Source organism: Aricia agestis, chromosome 15 (assembly GCF_905147365.1).
Source record: "Aricia agestis chromosome 15, ilAriAges1.1, whole genome shotgun sequence".
In the NCBI taxonomy this organism is placed as follows: domain Eukaryota; kingdom Metazoa; phylum Arthropoda; class Insecta; order Lepidoptera; family Lycaenidae; genus Aricia; species Aricia agestis.
In genome coordinates this window covers 10082668-10103025 of record NC_056420.1, presented here as the reverse complement: position 1 = coordinate 10103025, position 20358 = coordinate 10082668, and the positions used below count along the sequence as shown (strand labels likewise).

The 20358-nt window shown below is 37.9% G+C and overlaps 3 protein-coding genes across 9 annotated transcripts in view; 2 read left to right on the top strand and 1 right to left on the bottom strand.

The window, feature by feature from the left end:
- The window catches only part of LOC121734469, a 131842-nt gene that overhangs the window by 81607 nt on the left and 29877 nt on the right, over window positions 1–20358 (bottom strand). The gene's annotated exons all lie outside the window — the stretch shown is intronic.
- LOC121734383 lies at window positions 78–4280 on the top strand. Of its 7 annotated transcripts, none has more exons than XM_042124970.1 (3): window positions 78–101; window positions 704–813; window positions 3375–4280. In XM_042124970.1, exons 2-3 carry the CDS (start codon window positions 810–812, stop codon window positions 4169–4171), a joined length of 801 nt encoding a protein of 266 aa, XP_041980904.1. In that variant the 5' UTR covers window positions 78–101; window positions 704–809; the 3' UTR covers window positions 4172–4280. The 7 variants fall into 7 exon arrangements, 6 of the variants coding, with proteins under 6 accessions (XP_041980904.1, XP_041980900.1, XP_041980899.1 ...); XR_006036711.1 differs by lacking the exon at window positions 78–101 and adding an exon at window positions 161–492 and having other exon boundaries at window positions 3953–4071; XM_042124966.1 differs by lacking the exon at window positions 78–101 and adding an exon at window positions 311–457 and having other exon boundaries at window positions 704–752.
- LOC121734382 lies at window positions 9689–14053 on the top strand. The gene is made up of 2 exons (XM_042124964.1): window positions 9689–10871; window positions 13928–14053. The coding sequence occupies exons 1-2, from the start codon at window positions 9843–9845 to the stop codon at window positions 13943–13945; spliced, it is 1047 nt and encodes a 348-aa protein (XP_041980898.1). The 5' UTR covers window positions 9689–9842; the 3' UTR covers window positions 13946–14053.

Genomic DNA, 20358 nt, shown 5'->3' with positions numbered 1-20358 from the left:
AGCTTGGACTATCTGGAGAGCACCTTGAACTGCGAAGTTGCTTGCCGACGCAGCAAAGTCAATCGGAGGACATCGCGGTCATTTCAAGGGCATTTAATTTTGTGAGTCCGTTCCATATCTTTTCCTTTCATTTCTTTCTAATTCCTTGTCTTTTATTTGGATCAGACATTGTGATCTCTTCATGTTTTTTATGTTAAAGTCATTTTTTAGCATTTTTAATGGTCGTCCTTGACAATTAAGGTTTGACCTCTAATAGTTTTCCCAAAATTAATTTTAACTTGCTAACTTTCATCTTTTACACTTAATATTAAATTATTTTATATCTAAAAGTGTACGAAGTTCCTTATTACAATCCCATAAACAGTTTTATTACCTTGCTGACAAGGAATCCTTTGTTTCAACTTTCAAGGGCACCACGTGTTCATAGTTGCGTCGCATTCAATATTGAAGCTTTAAAGTGCGTAAACGTATTGATTATTAGTTTATCATTAGGTAAAAACTTTGTTTTTCTTAAAAAATGAGTGATTCTCGCATAAAAGAATTAATTAAACAACGTGGTAGCCTTAAGGGGAAGCTTACAATATTCCAAAACTTCCTAAAGAATTTAAGTGATTGTGAAAGCTTGAGTGAAAATCATTATATTGAGTTGGAATGTCGTGTGAATAAAATTGAAAATGTACATAGTGATTTCGATCGATTTCAGACGGAGTTAGAGCTGTTATCGGATGATGAGGATCAAATGCTTCTTGAACGCGAGGAGTTTGAATCAAAGTATTTTTCGCTTATGGCTTCAGCAAGAACAATGATAAATGAGTACGATCGTCACCGTAATCGTGAATTATCTCAGTCTGAAGCGAGCGTCGACCACGTGGATGCTATGCATGATTTCATCAGACTTCCTAAGATTAATTTACCAAGCTTTGATGGCGACTTTCAACACTGGCTGGAATTTAGAGATACGTATCTTTCACTTATTCATTCTAATTCTAAATTGAGTGATATTAATAAATTTCATTACTTGCGAGCTTCTTTGAAAGGCAGCGCTTCGCTAATTATTAAAAACTTAGAATTTACTTCGAATAACTATGTTATAGCGTGGCAATTACTTTCCAATAGGTATGATAATGAACGCCTGTTAGTTAACAATCACGTGAACGCCATTTTTAATTTGCCACCTATTCAAAATGAGTCTTGTTTTGCCCTCAGAAATTTAATTGATGTCACAAATCGTAATTTATGTGCCTTAAATTCACTTGGTCAACCAACAGACCACTGGGATGTTCTCATAATTCATATTATGACTAGGAAATTAGACAGTGTTACATATCGTCAGTGGGAAGAACAAAGAAATACAATAACTTCTACACCGACATTAAAACAATTCTTAAGCTTCTTAACAAATAGATCAGATTTATTAGATACTTTGCAACATGAACAAAAACATAAATATATACAGAATAATCAAAATTTACAACTTACAGATAATAAAAATAAACATAACCTAAAAAGTTACAAACTACAAACTACTGATAATAATAAAAATTCTTTAACATGTCCTATGTGTAAAAATAATCACTTTTTATTTAATTGCCAGGAATTTAGAAACTTAGACATTGATGCACGTCTACAAAAAATTAAACATTTTCAAGTTTGTAAAAATTGTTTAAAGCCTGGCCACATAGAAAAACAGTGCAAATTATCAAATTGCAAGTATTGTGCTAACAAGCACAACACTCTTTTACACAAAGACTTAGAAAATTCTAATTCAGCTATTGCTTTATCGACAAATTTAGAATCAAATTTAACACCACACATTTTGCTTTCCACAGCTATGGTGAAAGTGGCTGATGCTGACGGAAACCTACATCCTGCCAGGATCCTACTTGACAGCGGTAGCACATCGCATTTTGTAACTCAGGATCTTTGTGAGAAGCTGGGTTTGGTACGACGTAACGTAAGCTCCACTGTGACAGGTATTAATAATCAAACTTCCTTCAGTGCAGAGTCTTGCAATCTTACTTTAGAGTCAATTTCAAGTGACTACAAAATTAATTTACAATGTTACGTTTTGCCTCAAATAACAAATATGTTACCTTCTTGTAACATAAACATAAATTCATTAAAATTACCTCTTAATATTAAACTAGCTGACCCTTCGTTTTACATCTCTTCTCCAATTGACATATTGGTAGGAGCAGATATATTTTGGGACGTCTTATGTTCTAAATTCATTGATTTAGGTGAGCAACAACCTAGGTTGCAACAAACCAAACTTGGCTGGCTAGTTTCGGGTAAAATTTCTTATACACACATAAATTCAGATAATAATAATTTAAAATCAAATAATACTTTGTCTTGCCTTAGTGTCCAGACCGATGAATTGCTTACGCGTTTCTGGGAGTTAGAGACAATTCCTTCTAAGTACAATTTATCTTTAGAAGAACAATGTTGTGAAAAAAGTTTCGCAGAGAATACACGACGTAATGATGATGGTCGTTTCGTCGTTACGATACCTCTAAAACAATCACCAGAGGTTCTCGGTGATTCTTATCATGTAGCAAAAAATCAGTTTTTAGCGCTTGAGCGTAGGCTACAGCGCAATCCAGTTTTAAAAGATAGGTATTTAGCTTTTATGACCGAGTACCTAAACTTAAATCATATGAGCCCTTCTCGCTCATCTAATACAAAATCTTTTTCTTATTACATGCCTCATCATGGCGTTATTCGAGAGGCAAGTACTACCACAAAATTGCGTGTAGTATTTAACGCTTCTTCAAAAACCACATCTGGAAAGTCATTTAATGACATCCAAATGGTAGGGCCCGTAGTTCAAGAAAACTGTATATTACTATTGGCTCAACAAAGCATGTTTCCAGATGAATACTTTACACTTAAATCTGGCAAACCTCTTTATAATAAGAGTAGATTATGTTCCTTGTCTCCATTTATAGACAGTAATAACTTACTAAGAGTTGGTGGTCGTCTTAATAATTCTTTTTATGCCTATGATGTCAAACATCCCATATTACTTTGCAGTAAACATCATGTTACACAAATAATTTTTCATAAGGAGCATATTAATTTGTTGCATGCAGGACCTCAGTTGCTTTTGTCTTACATAAGACAAAAATATTGGCCACTGGGGGGGAGGAACCTCGCTAGGCGCGTTGTACATAGTTGCGTGCGTTGCTTTAGATTTAAATCTAGGCACATTCAACCCATTATGGGAGACCTACCTAGTGATAGAACTCATTTAGAATTCCCTTTTTTGAAAACCGGAATTGATTACGGTGGCCCAGTGTTGATTGCCGACCGTAAAGGCAGAGGTGCTAAATTGGTGAAATCTTACATATGCATTTTTGTGTGTTTTGCAGTGAAGGCGCTACACTTAGAGCTCGTCTCGGACCTCTCCAAGGAGGCGTTTCTGGCAGCTCTCTTTCGCTTCATTTCTCGTCGTGGCAAGCCTCAAACCATTTACTCCGATAACGGCACTACCTTCGTCGGAGCTAGTAACGAAATAGCATCATTTTTCAATTCTTGCTCTGACGATATTTCAACTGAAATGTCAACACATGGGATAGACTTTAAAACTATACCCCCTTATTCCCCACACTTCGGTGGATTATGGGAAGCGGCTGTTAAGTCTGTGAAGCATCACCTGAGACGTGTACTTTCACTTACTCATTTAACATATGAAGAGATGTGTACGTGTCTGGTTCAAATAGAAGGTATCCTAAATTCTAGACCATTAACACCTCTTTCCTTTGATCCATCCGATTTTACATGTTTGACTCCTGCTCACTTCCTCATAGGACGAACACTATTATCTGTCCCTCGACCTGACGTCGCAGATGCAAACATAAATCGTCTGCAACGCTACGAGAGAATCGAAAAACTCAAACAACATTTTTGGCTACGGTTCTCATCAGAGTATATTTCTCTCCTCCAGCAGAAGTCCAAGTGGAGAACTTCGAGCAATAGCTTGCAGCTCGGTGCTTTGGTGCTGGTTCGCGACAGGAGCCAGCCCCCTCTTCTGTGGCAGTTGGGTCGCGTTACCAAGCTGCATACAGGCCCAGACAACATTTGCCGGGTTGCTGAAGTCAAGACAAAGAAGGGTGTCATCCAGCGGGCTTACAACAACATTTGTCCACTTCCCACCAGTTCAAGTTGACTACCTTCAACTTGGCCCGGGCAGTATGTTGCGGCTGCACCGCAACGGGGCGCGCGGGGCGCGTTCTCCTAGCTGCGCCGGCGCATGCGCCTTAGGCGCGAGCGCACACTACACAGCTATATTAGATATACTTTTACTTTTAAACTTTAGACAACTGCATCGTGCATTCCATAATTGTCATCGTAGGCGACCAGATCTTACCTTGTAATATTAGCAATCTTATTTAATACAGTCCACTTAAGTTCTTAAATCTTTTATTTAAAACCTGGTAGCCTACAACTTCATATATGTTAATGTTAATTTATATGAAAATTTCTATATCGCGTGGGGACCGTACATTTTTCCCAGATAACTAGTGTCCTATGTCCTTTTCCGGGACTCAAAGCATCTCCATACCCAGCAAAATCGGTTCAGTGGTTAAGGCGTGAAGAGGTAACAGACAGACATGACACTTTCACGTTTAAAATATTAGTCCGGATTTCGTAACTAAACAGTATCGAGTTTTGGACCATAACAGTGACAAAAAAAATAGGATAAAAGAACAAATATACAGGGTGTAACAAAACTAAGTGATAATACTTTAGGACAGGGGTCACCAAATGGCAGACCGCCGACCCATTGTGTGCGGACCAAGCATTTTCGAAGATGAACATAGTTAAAAATGAATTTCGGTCTCGACTTACTGATGAACATCTCCAGGATTTAATATCAATAGCTTGCACCAATTTCACTCCAAACATCAGAGAGATAATTATTAGCTACAAAAATTATTGTCACTTTTCTCATTGATATACAGTAAATAAATACCGTTGTAAATTCTGTAATATACCTTTGTTTAATAGTTTTTTTTTTTATGTGTAGACCGCGAAGGTCATTTCATGTGTTAATGTGGACCCCGAGCGAAACTAATTGGTGACCCCTGCTTTAGGGTATGTATGAGTCCCGTGTATAGAGTTCACTGTAAAAGTAGCAGCGCTGAAAGAGATTTTTTCACTTTTGTATGGGAAAACTCGTGAAGCTGAGACGCTTGCCCGTACAAAGCACGAAAAAATTTTGATTTTTCAGCGTTGTTACTTTCACAGTGAACTCTCTACAAGGAACGCATACACATCCTAAAGTGTTATAACTTTTGTTACACCCTGTTGCGCTATACGTAAGGTGATTGCTACGTTGTCCTAATTGGGGGGCGGTAGAAATTTCCACCTACACCGTTACCGCAACTTTACGGTAACCGTTCCAATCTCCTTTCCTTTTATTTTTGTGAATGGACGCTATCTATATTACAATCCATGTGAGGTGTGGAATTTAGGAGGATTTCATATATACGAGTATGTGAGGATGGCTAAAATCTCTTTAGAAAAGAAAAATACTATTACTCTTTTATCGATTCTGCTATCTATAGTTAAAATATTTTTGGTGATACTTTGAGTCCCGGGAAAGGACATAAGATATTTTTTATCACGGAAAAATCTACGGTTCCCACGCGATCACCCTCTTATACCATTCCTAGAATTTCTCGAAGCTCGCAAACTAAGTATAATAAACCTACATTTTCTTCAAGAATTTGTTCTGTTTTAAAAGAAAAACGTGCAAAAACTCTAGGAAGAAAACTAAGTAATACTCGAGTGAATTGTAGATTATATTGCATACTCAGAACAACATCTCAGCTACGTGGAAACTTAGCTATAAAATGCTACACTTATAAAGTCTCATGGTAGTGCATTTATAAAATAAATGTTTCATTTAACATTTTAAACGTTATTAATTAGTGTAAGCTAAGCAATATACTATTAACCACGTTTACAATATTTTTTATAACCTTTCACCTTTGTAATTCTTCTTCTTCTTCTTTGTCCTAGACGTCAAACCGCAAACGTCATAGACAATTGTCCGTTTTTTTTTCTCTCTTCCTCATATTATTTTCCTCATATTATTATTATGACGAGGTTTGTTAAAATTATAAGTGGAAAAATGAGTAATTGTTCTTATGTTATAAATTATTAGTTATCATCTTCATCCACTCACGTCTTCAATTATTATCGCCTTTAAAAACGTGAGTTGTCGGCTATCGCTATTGAGTGATCGTAAAAGACTACTTTCTCCCTTGAACCAAAAAAAATATTAATTATAATGCTTATAACTGTATAAAGTCCGCTTGTTTTGGTCTGACGCATAGGATAGATCATATCAAAGACCTAATATAATAATTCAACATTATTCAAGGACCACTAAAAAGGAAGTTGGTAACTTTGTTCTAAGTTATATGTAAATATTATCATTATTAGGAAGGAGATATATTTTTTACCGTCTAAAGGTGATCGTACATTTATCAGTACGCACGCGCCGAACGCGCCGCATTTAAGAGCTCATATGACCCTAACTTGACTACATACTTTAACCTAGATCTCAAAATCTGTAAGGTCTAGAAAACTGATTTTTTGACACAAGTAACTTCAGTTCATAAAGATTAAATGCTCAAGACGAAAACACGATTACTCAAAAAATGCTCGATAGTTTCTTTTTTACAAAAAACCTTGTTTTAGACACATTTTTGCTTGGATCTTCGAAGTTTGCAGTCTTTTCTTTAATATTTTTTAATATCTAAAAAGGTATTGATAAAACCTAAATTTGCTCAAAACACTTTTTTCATAATCATTATAGTTCGTCTTTTATTCAAGTAAAACTAACTCGGCGATGATTCCGCGCCGTCCTTTTTCACCTGGCATATGAAAGACGGGCGTGAGTGTGAAGAGAGAAGGACGATGTTTGATTTTTAGAGTCAGGTGAGCTCTTAAGAATTCATTGTATGAAATTATCTGAAAACTCGCACATACGTCCGCACCGTACGCGCCGCATTTTGTGTACTATGCGGTGCGTACTACGCGTATGGTGCGCACGGTGCTGACAAAATGTGATTGTTAGATCCCCACACTAGGCGATGCCTGTCCTGTGGGGACGGGAAGCAATTGAACCAAAGTACTGTTGGAAACTACTAAAAAAATACATCCCTCCACTTCTGTATGTATGCGTATAAAGCGTAAACAGACGGACTGCGGCGTGACGTCACCACGCAACGGCCTTCACCTTCCCCATACCGCGGCAATAACCTAGCCCTTACACTGCCAAATATAATGTATGCCAATTTAAATATGCCAGATTTGTTTTAAGTATAGTTCTACGTAGAATTATTTTTAAAAAGTAAGTATCAAGTTAAGCTCCAAAAAATTATCTTTTTTAGGGTTCCGTATCCAAAGGGTAAAAACGGGACGCTATTACTGAGATTTCGATGTATGTCCGTCTGTCTGTCCATCTGTCCGTCTGTCCGTTTGTCTGTCTCCAAGCTGTAACTCAAGAACCGCTACAGCTAGTCTTCTGAATTTTTTACAGATTGAGTATATCTGTTACCGCTATAACAAAAAATACTAAAAACAAATTAAATTAAATATTGAATGCGGGCTCCCATACAACAAAGGTGATTTTTTTGCATTTTTTTTTTCTCGATAAAAATAATGGAAACACATAGGCACTTGAAAATATGTTCACAAAATACTCAATTGTAATTTGTACTTGATTAATTTATAATAAAAAGTAAATAAATTAAATAATTAATGGGGGCTCCCATACAAAAAACACTTTGCCTATTTTTGCTCTATAGTAGTACGGAACCCTTCGTTCGCGAGTCCAACTCTCACTTAGCCGATTTTTTTTTCTATTCAAGCCAATGTGTCCCGCAGAAGGTTATTCTAGATGAAGAGATGGACTTGCTCATTAAAATAAAGTTCGTAATACTAATTAGTGAGTATACTAGAGTAACTTAACTTGTAATTAGGTATTTAACTATTTACTATTTATTATTGGTCACGATCATGAACATACAATTTGTTGAAATAAATATTGAAATCTATTAGTTTATATTATATTACTAGCTCTCCCGGCAAACGTTGTTTTGTCATATTATAAAGTATTTCGCCCATATTATTTTATTAAAGTGACTAAATAAATATGTCACCATGGCAACTTCCATCGCTATCCCGTCGCACAAACAATGGTCGCCGTCAGTCTCGAGTTGTAATAATTTACTATTATATTTTATTCAACAAAATGCACTTAGCAATATAAAAAGTAGCCAGTAGCCGATTCTCAGACCTACTGCATATGCATAATATAAAATTTGCTAAAAATCAGTAAAGCCGTTTTGGAGGAGTACGATAACTAACATTGTGACACGAGAATTTTATATATAAGATTATGATATAGGTATTATAAAGACGAGTTTGTTTGTTTGTATGAACGCGGTAATCTCAGTAACTACTGGCTCGAATTGGAAATATATTTTTGTGCTGGATGGTCCATTTATCGAAGAAGAATTTCGACTGCAAGAAGCCAAAAATCAGTGGAAAAAGGAAAATTAATATTGTGTTGGCGTTGACGCGGACGAAGTCGAGGACAACAGCTAGCAAATATTATATTAAATAAATAACTTTTTCGGAAATTGTTGTTCCTCAGAACTATTAAAAATCGATACTGATCGCTACGGCTAAGCCCTTTAATATGTTGTCCACAACTTCGATGCGCTGAAATTCGGTTTTCGCGCGGAAACCCCACTTTTCGCTGTAACAAAAACAGGTCTAGGTCCTCGCTATTTCCAAAGAGACACTTACTTCTAAGTACTATGTTACCAAATATAGCTTTGTTATATATATTTAGGTCAAATTTAACTGAAACCGAGATACAAAATATTGACGGGCAAGGGTGTAAGCAGTAGAGATCGCAGAGTAAAATTTTCGACCGAGCCCACGTGAATGATTGCAGCCCACGTGACTGAGCGGTCGTATAGACGCACTTAGAAAACTTCGATAGCGCGATGCAGAAATGTGGCGCTTAGTACCACATTTCTTTGAAAGTTGTATAATTAGGTCAACGGTCAACCTATTAATAGAACCTAATGATTTCTACTAGGCACATCATATTTTAGGAACATGAAATGGACATAAGTAATGTACATTTTTTTACTTACTCAGGTAGTCTTATAAGTAGATACAAGCTTTCAAAATATCAATTTCCCGTTCACACGATATTACACGATATTTAAAACACTGTACAATTAAGATCACAAACTTATATAACACATTCTTCTCTGAAATATCGACTTTTACAGGCACTCCAACTTAAGTGAATTCCGATATTCACCATAGAAACTCAAAACTTGTGTTTTATGCACTGTGACACACTTTGATCACTTTTCTCAGTATATTTGGCTCACATTTTCTAATATTTTATCCCATGAAGCTGTGAAGAACAGCCTCTCTCTACAACTGCGGGGGAACTGAGCTGCCTATGTGACGTGTAAGCCAACGACAGCGTTAACTTAATTTAAACGACAGCGGATATAAATAATACTATAGGTGGTTTACACGACTTGGTAGACAGAAAGGGTAAATAATTGATGTATGATTGTATGATGTATTAATTGTAGGTAAATGTAATAATTATCATAAAATATAAAAGATGTTGAGGGTAGGTTGTTTACTAAAATAATAAATCAGTCTTGGTCTAACGCCCGTCTTTGATTCACATGTCCCACGTCTCAATAACGTGACATGGCGCAGCCGGTAATAATGTATCCCGATTATGAGTGATTTTATTGTGCCGAATTATTATAATAGTGCGCATGAGTGACACAGAAAGTGATAATTTTGAGGACAGTTCGGAAAACGTTTTATGTGAACGTGATAAAGCAATCAAGATGGAGTCGGTATTGCAACCACCGTCACCGTTTAATTTCGAAAATAATTTAACGAACGTTACATCGGGTAACTTGTGTCGAGACTGGGAAAAGTGGAAAAAATCATTTTCTATCTACTACGAAGCATGTGAGTTGTCGAAAAAGGACCACAAAGTGCAGATTAACATATTACTACATGTCATCGGAGATAAGTGTCGCGAGGTGAGCGAACAGTTTACGGGCGAATCGAAGACACTCAAGGAGCTGCTCGATAAATTCGACAAGTTTTTCATACCTAAGAAAAATTTAGCCGTGGAGAGGCAAAAATTCTTTAGAAGGGACCAAAAGGAATTGGAATCTATCGAACAATATGCATTCGAACTTAACAAGATCGCGTCGAAGTGTGAGTTCCAGAATTTACAGGATGATCTCGTGTGCAGCAGATTAATATGCGGAATTCAGGATGTAGCACTGTCGGAAAGGTTACTCAGGGAACCGGAAATAACATTACCTAAAGCAATAGACATTTGTAGATTGGCAGAAATGTCTCGTATGCAGGCACAAAACATTAAGTCTGAAAATAATCAACATCACGTGCATTCCGTTGCGGATCACCACAAAACGAGCGACTCAGAGATTCACTTGGTGAAGGAAACCCGTGCTAGCTCGAGCAGACGCAATTATGTCCGTGGAGCTCGCCCGCGCCCGACCGTGTCGGCCTCCGCCCCAGCGCCAGCGTCTGCGCCCCGCGACCGGTTTCCTCAGCCGGCGGAGCACCCGCGAGGTGCTCGGCGTCACGACCGAGCGATCCAGCAGCGGCCCCGGGAATACAGAGGTTGCGACTACTGCGGCAGGAGTCACAGGAGGAACGAGTGTCCAGCGTACGGCCAGCAGTGCAGCAGGTGCAGGAAGATGAACCACTTCGCGCGGATGTGTCGCGTTTACACGGTACAGGACGATTCATCCACCGATCAGGTAATATATAAAATTCATTGTAATTCTAGTAGTGATTGGACAGTAGACTTGTTGATAAACAGTACAAAAATTAATTTTAAATTGGACACTGGTGCGGATGTTAATGTCTTGCCGCGAAAATATTTGAAAAAATTGGATATATCCGAGAGCTATTTAACTCATACGAAATTAAGTTTACAAGGTTACTCCGGTAGCAAAATAAATGTAGTAGGAAAGTGTTATTTAAAAGTTTCATATAAAAATACTGATTACATTCTTAAATTTGTTATCGTAGATGTCGATTCCCCGCCGGTGTTATGTAAAGATTCATGTGAGGAACTAAAACTAATAAAAAGAATTATGTCCTTGAAACGAGTGTGCAATTATAGTAGTGAAAAAATTTTAGACGAATACAAAGATGTTTTTAATGGTATGGGATGTTTGCCGGGAGAGTATAAAATACAGTTACGTAGTGATATATCACCTGTAGTTCACGCGCCTAGGAAGTTGCCCGTCGCACTAAAAGATCAGATAAAAAATAAACTCGTAGAAATGGAATCGGAAGGTATCATCGCCAAGGTCGAGGGACCCACGGACTGGGTGAACAGCATGACCGTTGTTAAAAAACCTAACGGAGATTTACGCATATGCTTAGACCCGCGAGATCTGAATAAAGCTATAAAAAGAGAACATTTTAAACTTCCTACTTTCGAGGAAATAACGTCCAACCTCATTGGAGCTAAATTTTTCAGTACTCTCGATGCTAAGCAAGGATTTTGGCAGGTTAAATTAAGTAAAGACAGCACGAATCTATGTACTTTTAACACGGCTTTCGGTAGGTATAAATTTTTACGTATGCCGTATGGTATATCATCGGCTTCGGAAATATTTCATAAACGTTTGTATGAACATTTTGACGATATAGAGGGCGTCGTATTGTTCGTCGACGATTTATTGGTATACGGACCGACGAAAGAAGTACACGATCAAAGGTTGCGCGCCGTATTAAAAAGGTGTCAAGAAATAAATATAAAATTAAATAGAAGGAAGTGTAAAATAGGTTTAACGGAAATTAAATATTTAGGTCATAGGATTACGGAAGACGGAATTTGCCCCGACGATTCCCACGTTACTGCTATAAAAAATATGCCGCGGCCTAAGAATGTAAAAGATTTAGAACGGTTCCTGGGGTTAGTCACTTATGTCAGTAATTTTGTACCTAACTTATCAGAAAAAACATCAATGTTACGCGAGTTACTGAAAAAAGATGTAGAATGGCACTGGAATGAGAAGCACGACGAGTGTTACGAAAAAATTAAAACCTGTTTAACTAGTCGCCCCATTTTGCAGTATTATGATTTGGAAAAGCCGATCGTCATATCGGTAGATTCTAGTAAAAACGGGTTGGGGGCATGTTTGATGCAAAATAGTCTTCCCGTATGCTACGCTTCAAAGTCACTTACAAAAACGGAGCAATCATACGCTCAAATAGAAAAAGAACTGTTTGCCTGCGTATTCGCATGCGAACGATTCTATTCTTATATATACGGCCGGACCGATGTTACGATTGAGACGGATCACAAACCGCTCGTGTCAATAATAAATAAGCCCCTCGCGAGCGCTCCAGCGCGATTACAAAGAATGCTCATGCGTTTGCAGCCGTACACTTTCAATCTCGTTTATAAGCCGGGAAAATACCTATACATAGCCGATACGTTATCGCGAGCGGTGGCACCGGGCGCGGCCGAGCCCTCGCAGCCGCGCGACCATCTGGAGGCGCAGGCGCAGGTCTGCGCTCTCATCTCTGCTAACCCTTTGACGGACTCTCATTTTATACAAATACAAAAGTACACTCGCGAAGATGATGACCTTCAAGAATTAATAAAAGTAATAAAAAAGGGGTGGCCGTCAGAAAGATCCAAATTAAGTGAATCGTTACGGGGTTACTGGGACAGCAGAGATGAGTTGAATGTAAATTTTGGAATAGTTTGGAAGGGATCTCGAGCGGTAATTCCGAAAAGTATGAGACACGAGATGTTAAAAAGATTACACGCGAGTCATTTGGGGTTAGAAAAATGTAAGCTTCGGGCTCGTGAAACCGTATTTTGGCCGAACCTAAACTCGCAATTAAACGATTTCCTATCGCGATGCGAGGCGTGTGTAAATTATAAAAGACAAAATTTTAAGCAACCACTACAATCACACGATTTGCCGGATAGACCGTGGTGTAAAATCGGGGTTGACATTTTTCATCTCGGGGGAAAGTCATTCTTGATAGTAGTCGATTACTTTAGTAAATTCATCGAGACAGTAAAACTTAAATCAATGACGTCATTGTGCGTCATCGACAAGTTAAAGAATATATTTAGTAGGTTCGGCATTCCGGAGATAGTCGTCTCGGACAACGGTCCGGAGTTCTCCTCCATGAGCTTCGAGGAGTTCTCCCGCGACTGGAACTTCTCACACGTGACGTCATCACCCACGTACCCCCAATCTAACGGCCAAGTAGAACGTGCCGTGCAAATTGTTAAAAATATCATGAAAAAGACCAGTTATAGTCAACAAGATTTTAATTTGGCAATGTTGGAGTACTACAACACTCCAATAGATCGCGAAATTCCGTCCCCCGCCGAACTACTGTACAGCAGGAAACTGAGGAGTGTAATTCCATGCCAGCCGTTGATGCTCCTACCTAGGGTTCCGAACGGTAAAATAGTGCAAAATCTCAAAAAACGACAGAATAAACAGAAATTTTACTACGATAGAAACACGAAAAATTTAAAACCCTTAAAAGTAGGACAAAAGGTAAAATATTGGATTAATAACAGTTGGGTATCGGGAGTCGTCCATTGCACGCTCGATCCAAGGTCATATTTATTGGAAACATCTCGAGGGACTTTGATTAGGCGCAACAGAAAACACATAATATTAGACCGCACTAGGCGCCGCGAGGCACTAACTCGCACGCATTATGACGACATATTGCCGCTGCCTACTCCGTCAACCAGTGTTTCAATGCAGTCAGCTGATTATCAGCCGAGTCACACTAATACCTACTATCGTACTCGTTCTGGCAGGACAGTGCGACCTCCTGATCGGTGGGGTTTCTCCTCGAACGATGGCAGGCAAGTTAGCTAAGACTTTGGCAGGTTAGTTTAAATAAATTTATTATAATTAAAATTATAGTGGCCATGTTAATTTAATATTTTGTAAATCGAAATGGAATTAATTAAAGTGTATATTAATATAATGTACTGAATGCTAACTATAAATAGTAAAATACCAAAATATTAACTATAATGATAAGAGATTAATTAAAAATTTAAAAATTAATGCAGTAATGCAATATTTATATTTATATGAAATTACTTACTTATACTAATTACTTATAATTAATATTATTATTGTGAACAGAATGAAAATGATATTTTTGATAAGTGATTATATAATTATTAGTGATCAATATTATTTAATGTCATTTTTTTTATATATACTTACTCGCAAAGTCAATTAAAGCAAAACATTAAAATTTATAAATATTAGTTACTTATTAGATACTTACTTAATAGGAATAATGCGCATGATAATTTATATTATAATAGAATGCATGATATTTTAACTTAATTAAATGAAATCTTATAATTTTTGTCAATAATTGAATTTGGAAATAATAATCATCTTTTGTGTAAGTATTTTTTATTTTTTAATGAAGTCAATAAAATTATAATATTTTCTCTTCCACCTCATTTGTAATAAATAAGGGGTAAGACTATAATGACTACTATAATTGATTAATAATGAATTACATATTATTTTGTATGATTAAAAATTGTTATTTGCAATATTTTCACTTCTGCTTGAATTTTAGTTAAGTAGGTAGGTGAGAAATAAGGCCTTATATTTTTTGTATGATTTGTATGTACTTAGAATTAACTTACTGCTGATTAATAATTACTGTGTAAATTCTTTATAAGAACTTATATTTTGTTTTGTTTGATTCTTTGTTAACAAAGGGGTTGTAGGTAAATGTAATAATTATCATAAAATATAAAAGATGTTGAGGGTAGGTTGTTTACTAAAATAATAAATCAGTCTTGGTCTAACGCCCGTCTTTGATTCACATGTCCCACGTCTCAATAACGTGACATTAATTGTGTTTATTCAATAGTGGCTAAACTGATGTTTCAGCAAATGCACATAATAAATGTTTGATGAAATTATTTAAAATTATTCCCTCTTAAAAGGCCGGCAACGCACCTGCAGCTCTGCTGATGTTGCGAGTGTCCATGGGCGACGGTAATTGCTTACCATCAGGTGACCCGTTTGCTCGTTTGCCCCATCATTTAATAAAAAAAAATAGTGCTACGGTATTCTATATAATATGCATGAGTACTATTATCCATGCCAAATATGTGTTATCTATTTGTCTGTATATGTCTATACTTTACCCCTGAAAAGAATTTACGATTCCTGCGCGACAAATATATTATTTAGAGCAACATCGCAAACACAATATTGTACTTAAAAAATACAGCACTTACTAAAAAACTTGCGCATAAGACGGAATAAACTATTTATGAAATAAATTAAATTACGAACCTAGGTATGTAGGTGTAAAATGCAAGGGCTACAAATAGAGCGTAGTAGGCCACGATGCGACCTTGTAACTCACCCTATACATATAGCCTACACGATGCTACCTACTAGCATAACAGCTGCAGGTTACAGCGGCAAAAATAAATCTTTGCCATGCATCTACCTATCATGTGATTAATATTTTTGCGATGATTTCTCTGTAGTTATGTTTTACGCAAGTACGACGATTCAGACGAATGGTGAGACGATAGATTCTTTGAATGCCAGAAATGATCTACGATATTTTGTATAGCAAAAACAATTATTTAGGCTGGTTTTGTCGTTAAGCGTTTCGGCAGCGCCGTTGGAGCGCCGCGCGTTCGAAGATGTATGGGGGTAGTAGTCGCGTTTTGAAGTCGAGCGCTTGAGCAGCGACTTTCGTCCATACGTAGCTTCGAACGCGCGCGCTCCAACCGCGGCGCTAAAACCAGCCCAATTCCCGCGCGAACGAAGTTACGCAAGATGTTATGCAAGTTGCAACATCTAGAATCCAAAAAACATAAAAACTCAAAACATCATCACAATAATATTATGTAGATATGTTGCATCTTTATTTCAAATTCTATAGGTTTATTAAACTATGGATGTATCTTGTGTCGATCTAAACTTTTTCAACAACAACAATTCAACTAGTTCCAGCAAGGAAGGCAGCAGCGACCTAAGGAAGTGGTGGCGTGGTTGCGTTCTCACGGCGCGTGCTACCACGAGCCGCGCCGCGCCCGTTTGAGCCACGCGCCGTGTGAAGGGGTGGCGCGGCGCGGCTCGTGCAGGCGCGTCCCGATCCGATTAAAGTCGGTAACTTCAAAGGCGCGGCTTGAGCAAACAGGCGAGCACGAGCCACCCCTTCTCACGGCGCGTGATATCACAAGCCGCGCCACGCCGACAAAAATTCAAGTAAAATGAAACTTTATTAACACGATAATAGATATCATTTTGCTCTAAGTCACTTCGTTAAATAAGTAAATTTTAATGAAATGCAACTTTATTCACTAGGCAACTAGGTTACATTTCAATCTATGCCGCTAATTTTATTAAATTAAGTGTAATTCATTTATTTGATAACAGATGCCGCTGCTTGGCGGCTACATCGCGCTATAGCTAGCACGAAGATTTTTATTATAGGTGATTAACTAATATGAAACTCTTTTTACTTTATTTCACTCATTCTTGGTGTTGTAGAAATATCACGCCAGAGGGATTTAAGTCCCAGGGTGGGATACCCTGGGGGCTGGGGCTAAATTCCTATGGCGCGAAATGCAACCTAGTTGCCTAGTGAATAAAGTTGCATTTCATTAAAATTTACTTATTTAACGTAGTGACTTAGAGCAAAATGATATCTATTATCGTGTTAATAAAGTTTAATTTTACTTCAATGTTTGTCAGCGTGGCGCGGCTTGTGATATAACGCGCCGTGAGAAGGGGTGGCTCGTGCTCGCCTGTGGCTCGTGCTCGCTCGTAATAGCTGGCTCGGCGCGGCGCGGCTTGTGATATCACACGCCGTGAGAAGCCAGCCTTATATGTTTTATGTTTGCTATAACTTGTAGCGATCGCCGCGCTGTGTTGAATGTACTACAATATAAATAATATACAGTAGGGTGTACGGCGTAAGCTACCTACATACTAAGCCGCCCGAATCGGCAACGCGCACACATAGCGTGATTTCAGATAACTGGAAATCACAAAATAATGCAAAATAAAAAAAAATTGTGGCGCTTACTTGCGTAAACGTAAACATATACGTGTTGAACGAGTTTGATTTAAAGAACATGGCTGTATGAAGGTGTCGATTTAAAGAGCATGGCTGTATGAAGGTACGTGTCGCTGCAACACGTCCAGTTTTTATGAATTTCTATAAGAACTCCATGTCGCTAACTACCGAGGGATCCTTATACAAAATATAGTGTTGAACTGCAACAGTTGTCTGCTGTTGCAGTTCAACAAAAAGAGGAAGACAAACCCAAAATTTTCAATTTTATAATCCATTTTTATACTTGAAAATAAGCCCCGAATTGTTTCATTTTCTAAAATTAGATGCTACATTATTTCCGAGAATTTGATCTGAGCAAAAACACGATATCTTAAAATTTTCTCGATAGAAAAAAATCACAAAGATGCATCTAATTTTCACGAATTTTTCATTTATTGCCATAACCGTGCATTGAACTAAGTTAATATTTTAACACATTGTATAAAATTCTATCATTGAGAGATCGACCTAGCGGATTTTTTAAATGTTGTATATTTATCGAGTTATTGAGAAAAAACTAATTTGGCGATGAATCCGCGTCGTTCTTTTTCACCTGGCATGTGAAAGACGGGCGTGAGTGTGAAGAGAGGACGATGTTTGATTTTTGGGGTTAGTCGCCCTCTTAATGTCGTCTTCCTACCCGGTACCTTTACTCTACTACATGACAATAATACTATGAATGCGCTGTTGTGTGCTATAATTTGACGTCACGATAAAAATTATTGACTGCACGTTTCGCGTGCTATATGATCGTCCCTTATCTTCAACATTCATACGGACAGATAGGGTGCTCGCACGATTTTTGTGCAATGCCAAATTGCCTTTATATTGATTTAACGAACGTACTGATAAAAACGATGTTTGAGACTTTATGACTTTGGAAACAATGTTCAAAGTTGTGACATCATATAATTTATCAGGGCGATCGAAGCGAGCCCTAGTCTATCCCACAATCTGAGCACTTTTGTGGTATAGTTTACGGAAAAATCTATCACACCTATTGATTTGTGCTTTAACATAGTACTTAATAATTTTTTATGTGTAGATGTGTTATCACTGGCCAGTCAAGATTTAGTTACTATTAAAATATAAGAAACTGCCTTAAAGATCATTACGCAGAAAGACGAACGAGAGCCCTCACAAAGCTGGGCTTTTAGCTAGTATATAATATTTATAATTGCACTGCAATTAACAGTAAAGAAGAAAATATGCAAGAGATGAAGTTCGTACACACTCTATTACAAAATACTTTTACAACTATTAGGAGAAGCGCATTCAATTTCATAACTACTTATTATACAGTAATAATAATACCCCCCACACCGGTTTCGGTGACGGTGGCCGGTTTCCACCAGGCCAGGTGCGCAGGAGTAATTTTATAGTGCCCAAGTGTGTGCGCAGTACACAGGAGCACTCTCTATTCCTTTACTCTCATAACCCAGTGGGACGGAAGACCGACACGACTGGCGAGAGATCAGGCGCAGGACCGAATTTTTACATGCCCATCCGACGCATGGATCATCTTACTTGTCAGACAATCAGGTGATCAGCCTGCATTGTCCTAACCAAACTTGGAAATAACATGTTTCCAACGCGGGAATCGAACCCACGACCTCCGAGCCAAGAGCCACGCTCTTAACCACTGGACCACGGAGGCGTTATTATACTGTAGCGAAGCTGCGAAAAAGCAACTTAAAGATAACTAAAGAATGTCTAAACTTAATTGTCTCTGTTAAATTTAAGAACACCATCCGTAAATATTCAATACATAATGCATTGGCCTCTTACGTAACATTCGTGACCCCTTTGTGCGAAACCGCTGAAAAATGCTGGCTAAAGAAGACAGAAGAATCATTAAAAGATTACTGTTCAAAACGTCTTTGTTAAACTTTAAAAATATATGCAATAACATACTTGTGTATGTTATCTGCGCTTTGTATCGCGATATTCGTACCCTTCGCCCCCTTCGACTCCTTCATACCCTTCGTACCCTCATTCGGGGTACGTCCGCAGGCACGTAGCGCCTGTTAACCGAGCCTAAGTGGCGTGATACGACCCACACGACCCGATATGACGATATCAATATTACCACAATATATTATGTACCCCTACAGTAGGCTATCTTCATGTTAGACCGAGGCCAATACGCATACCATAGCGGCATTTCAGCAATAGTAATTCATTACCTCGATTCTCGAAGCGAAGTTTGAAATTTATCCTCAATGCTGAGCTATAACTCCACTCGGGCTAACTTGTCGCTAGCGGTCATTGACTCCCTGTCAAAAACTTTTCATTTTCCATATAAAACCACGATTGACAATATCTGACACCTCATTGTCAACCGCGGTTTATATGGAAAGTGGCAGGTTTTTGACAGGGGGTCAATGACCGCTGGCGACAAGTTAGCCCGAGTGGAGTATAGTTTAATAAATTCGAGTACAATATGACTAGGACGCACACAATCATAACTTTACATAACTTGAAATAGCAATTTATCATGTCGTACATGCGTATAACTTGTTTTATGTTCACGAATATATCCAAGACTGTTAAGTTTACTCTACTGTATGATATGTATATTGTATACTGTGATATTAGGCTCGTCCACCAAGAATTCACTCACAAGTTATCTCGATCTGCTACGTGCTAGTCAGCTTTATAGATAAAAAAAATCTGTAACGCCCATAATGCCGTCATAAGGAGCGTACTACATGTTTTGCTGATATGAGTTGAACGGTCTAGGATAGTTGTTAAAGATTTTATCTATTTTTACCCGAGTACGTGAAAGCTAAGGCCGTTATCGTACTAGCGTTTGGCGTGCCGATTTAGGACGGAGCGGGCACAAAGCGAATACGTTGGGGCTGCGCGTCGAAAACGTCGCGAACAAGTAGCGGTACGCAGCGTTTTTAGGAATCCGTAGCCAAATGGCAAAAAACGGAACCCTTATAGATTCGTCATGTCTGTCTGTTTGTCTGTCTGTCCGTCCGTATGTCACAGACACTTTTCTCCGAAACTATAAGAGCTATACTATTGGTAAGTAGATGTAGTCTGTGAACCGCATTAAGATTTTGATACAAAAATAGAAAATTTTTAAAAAATTTTAGGGGTCCCCATAGGTACAACTGA

Excerpts from the sequence above, each read along its gene's own strand:
- LOC121734382 (XM_042124964.1), top strand. The coding sequence starts at position 9,843 with ATGAGTGACACAGAAAGTGATAATTTTGAGGACAGTTCGGAAAACGTT.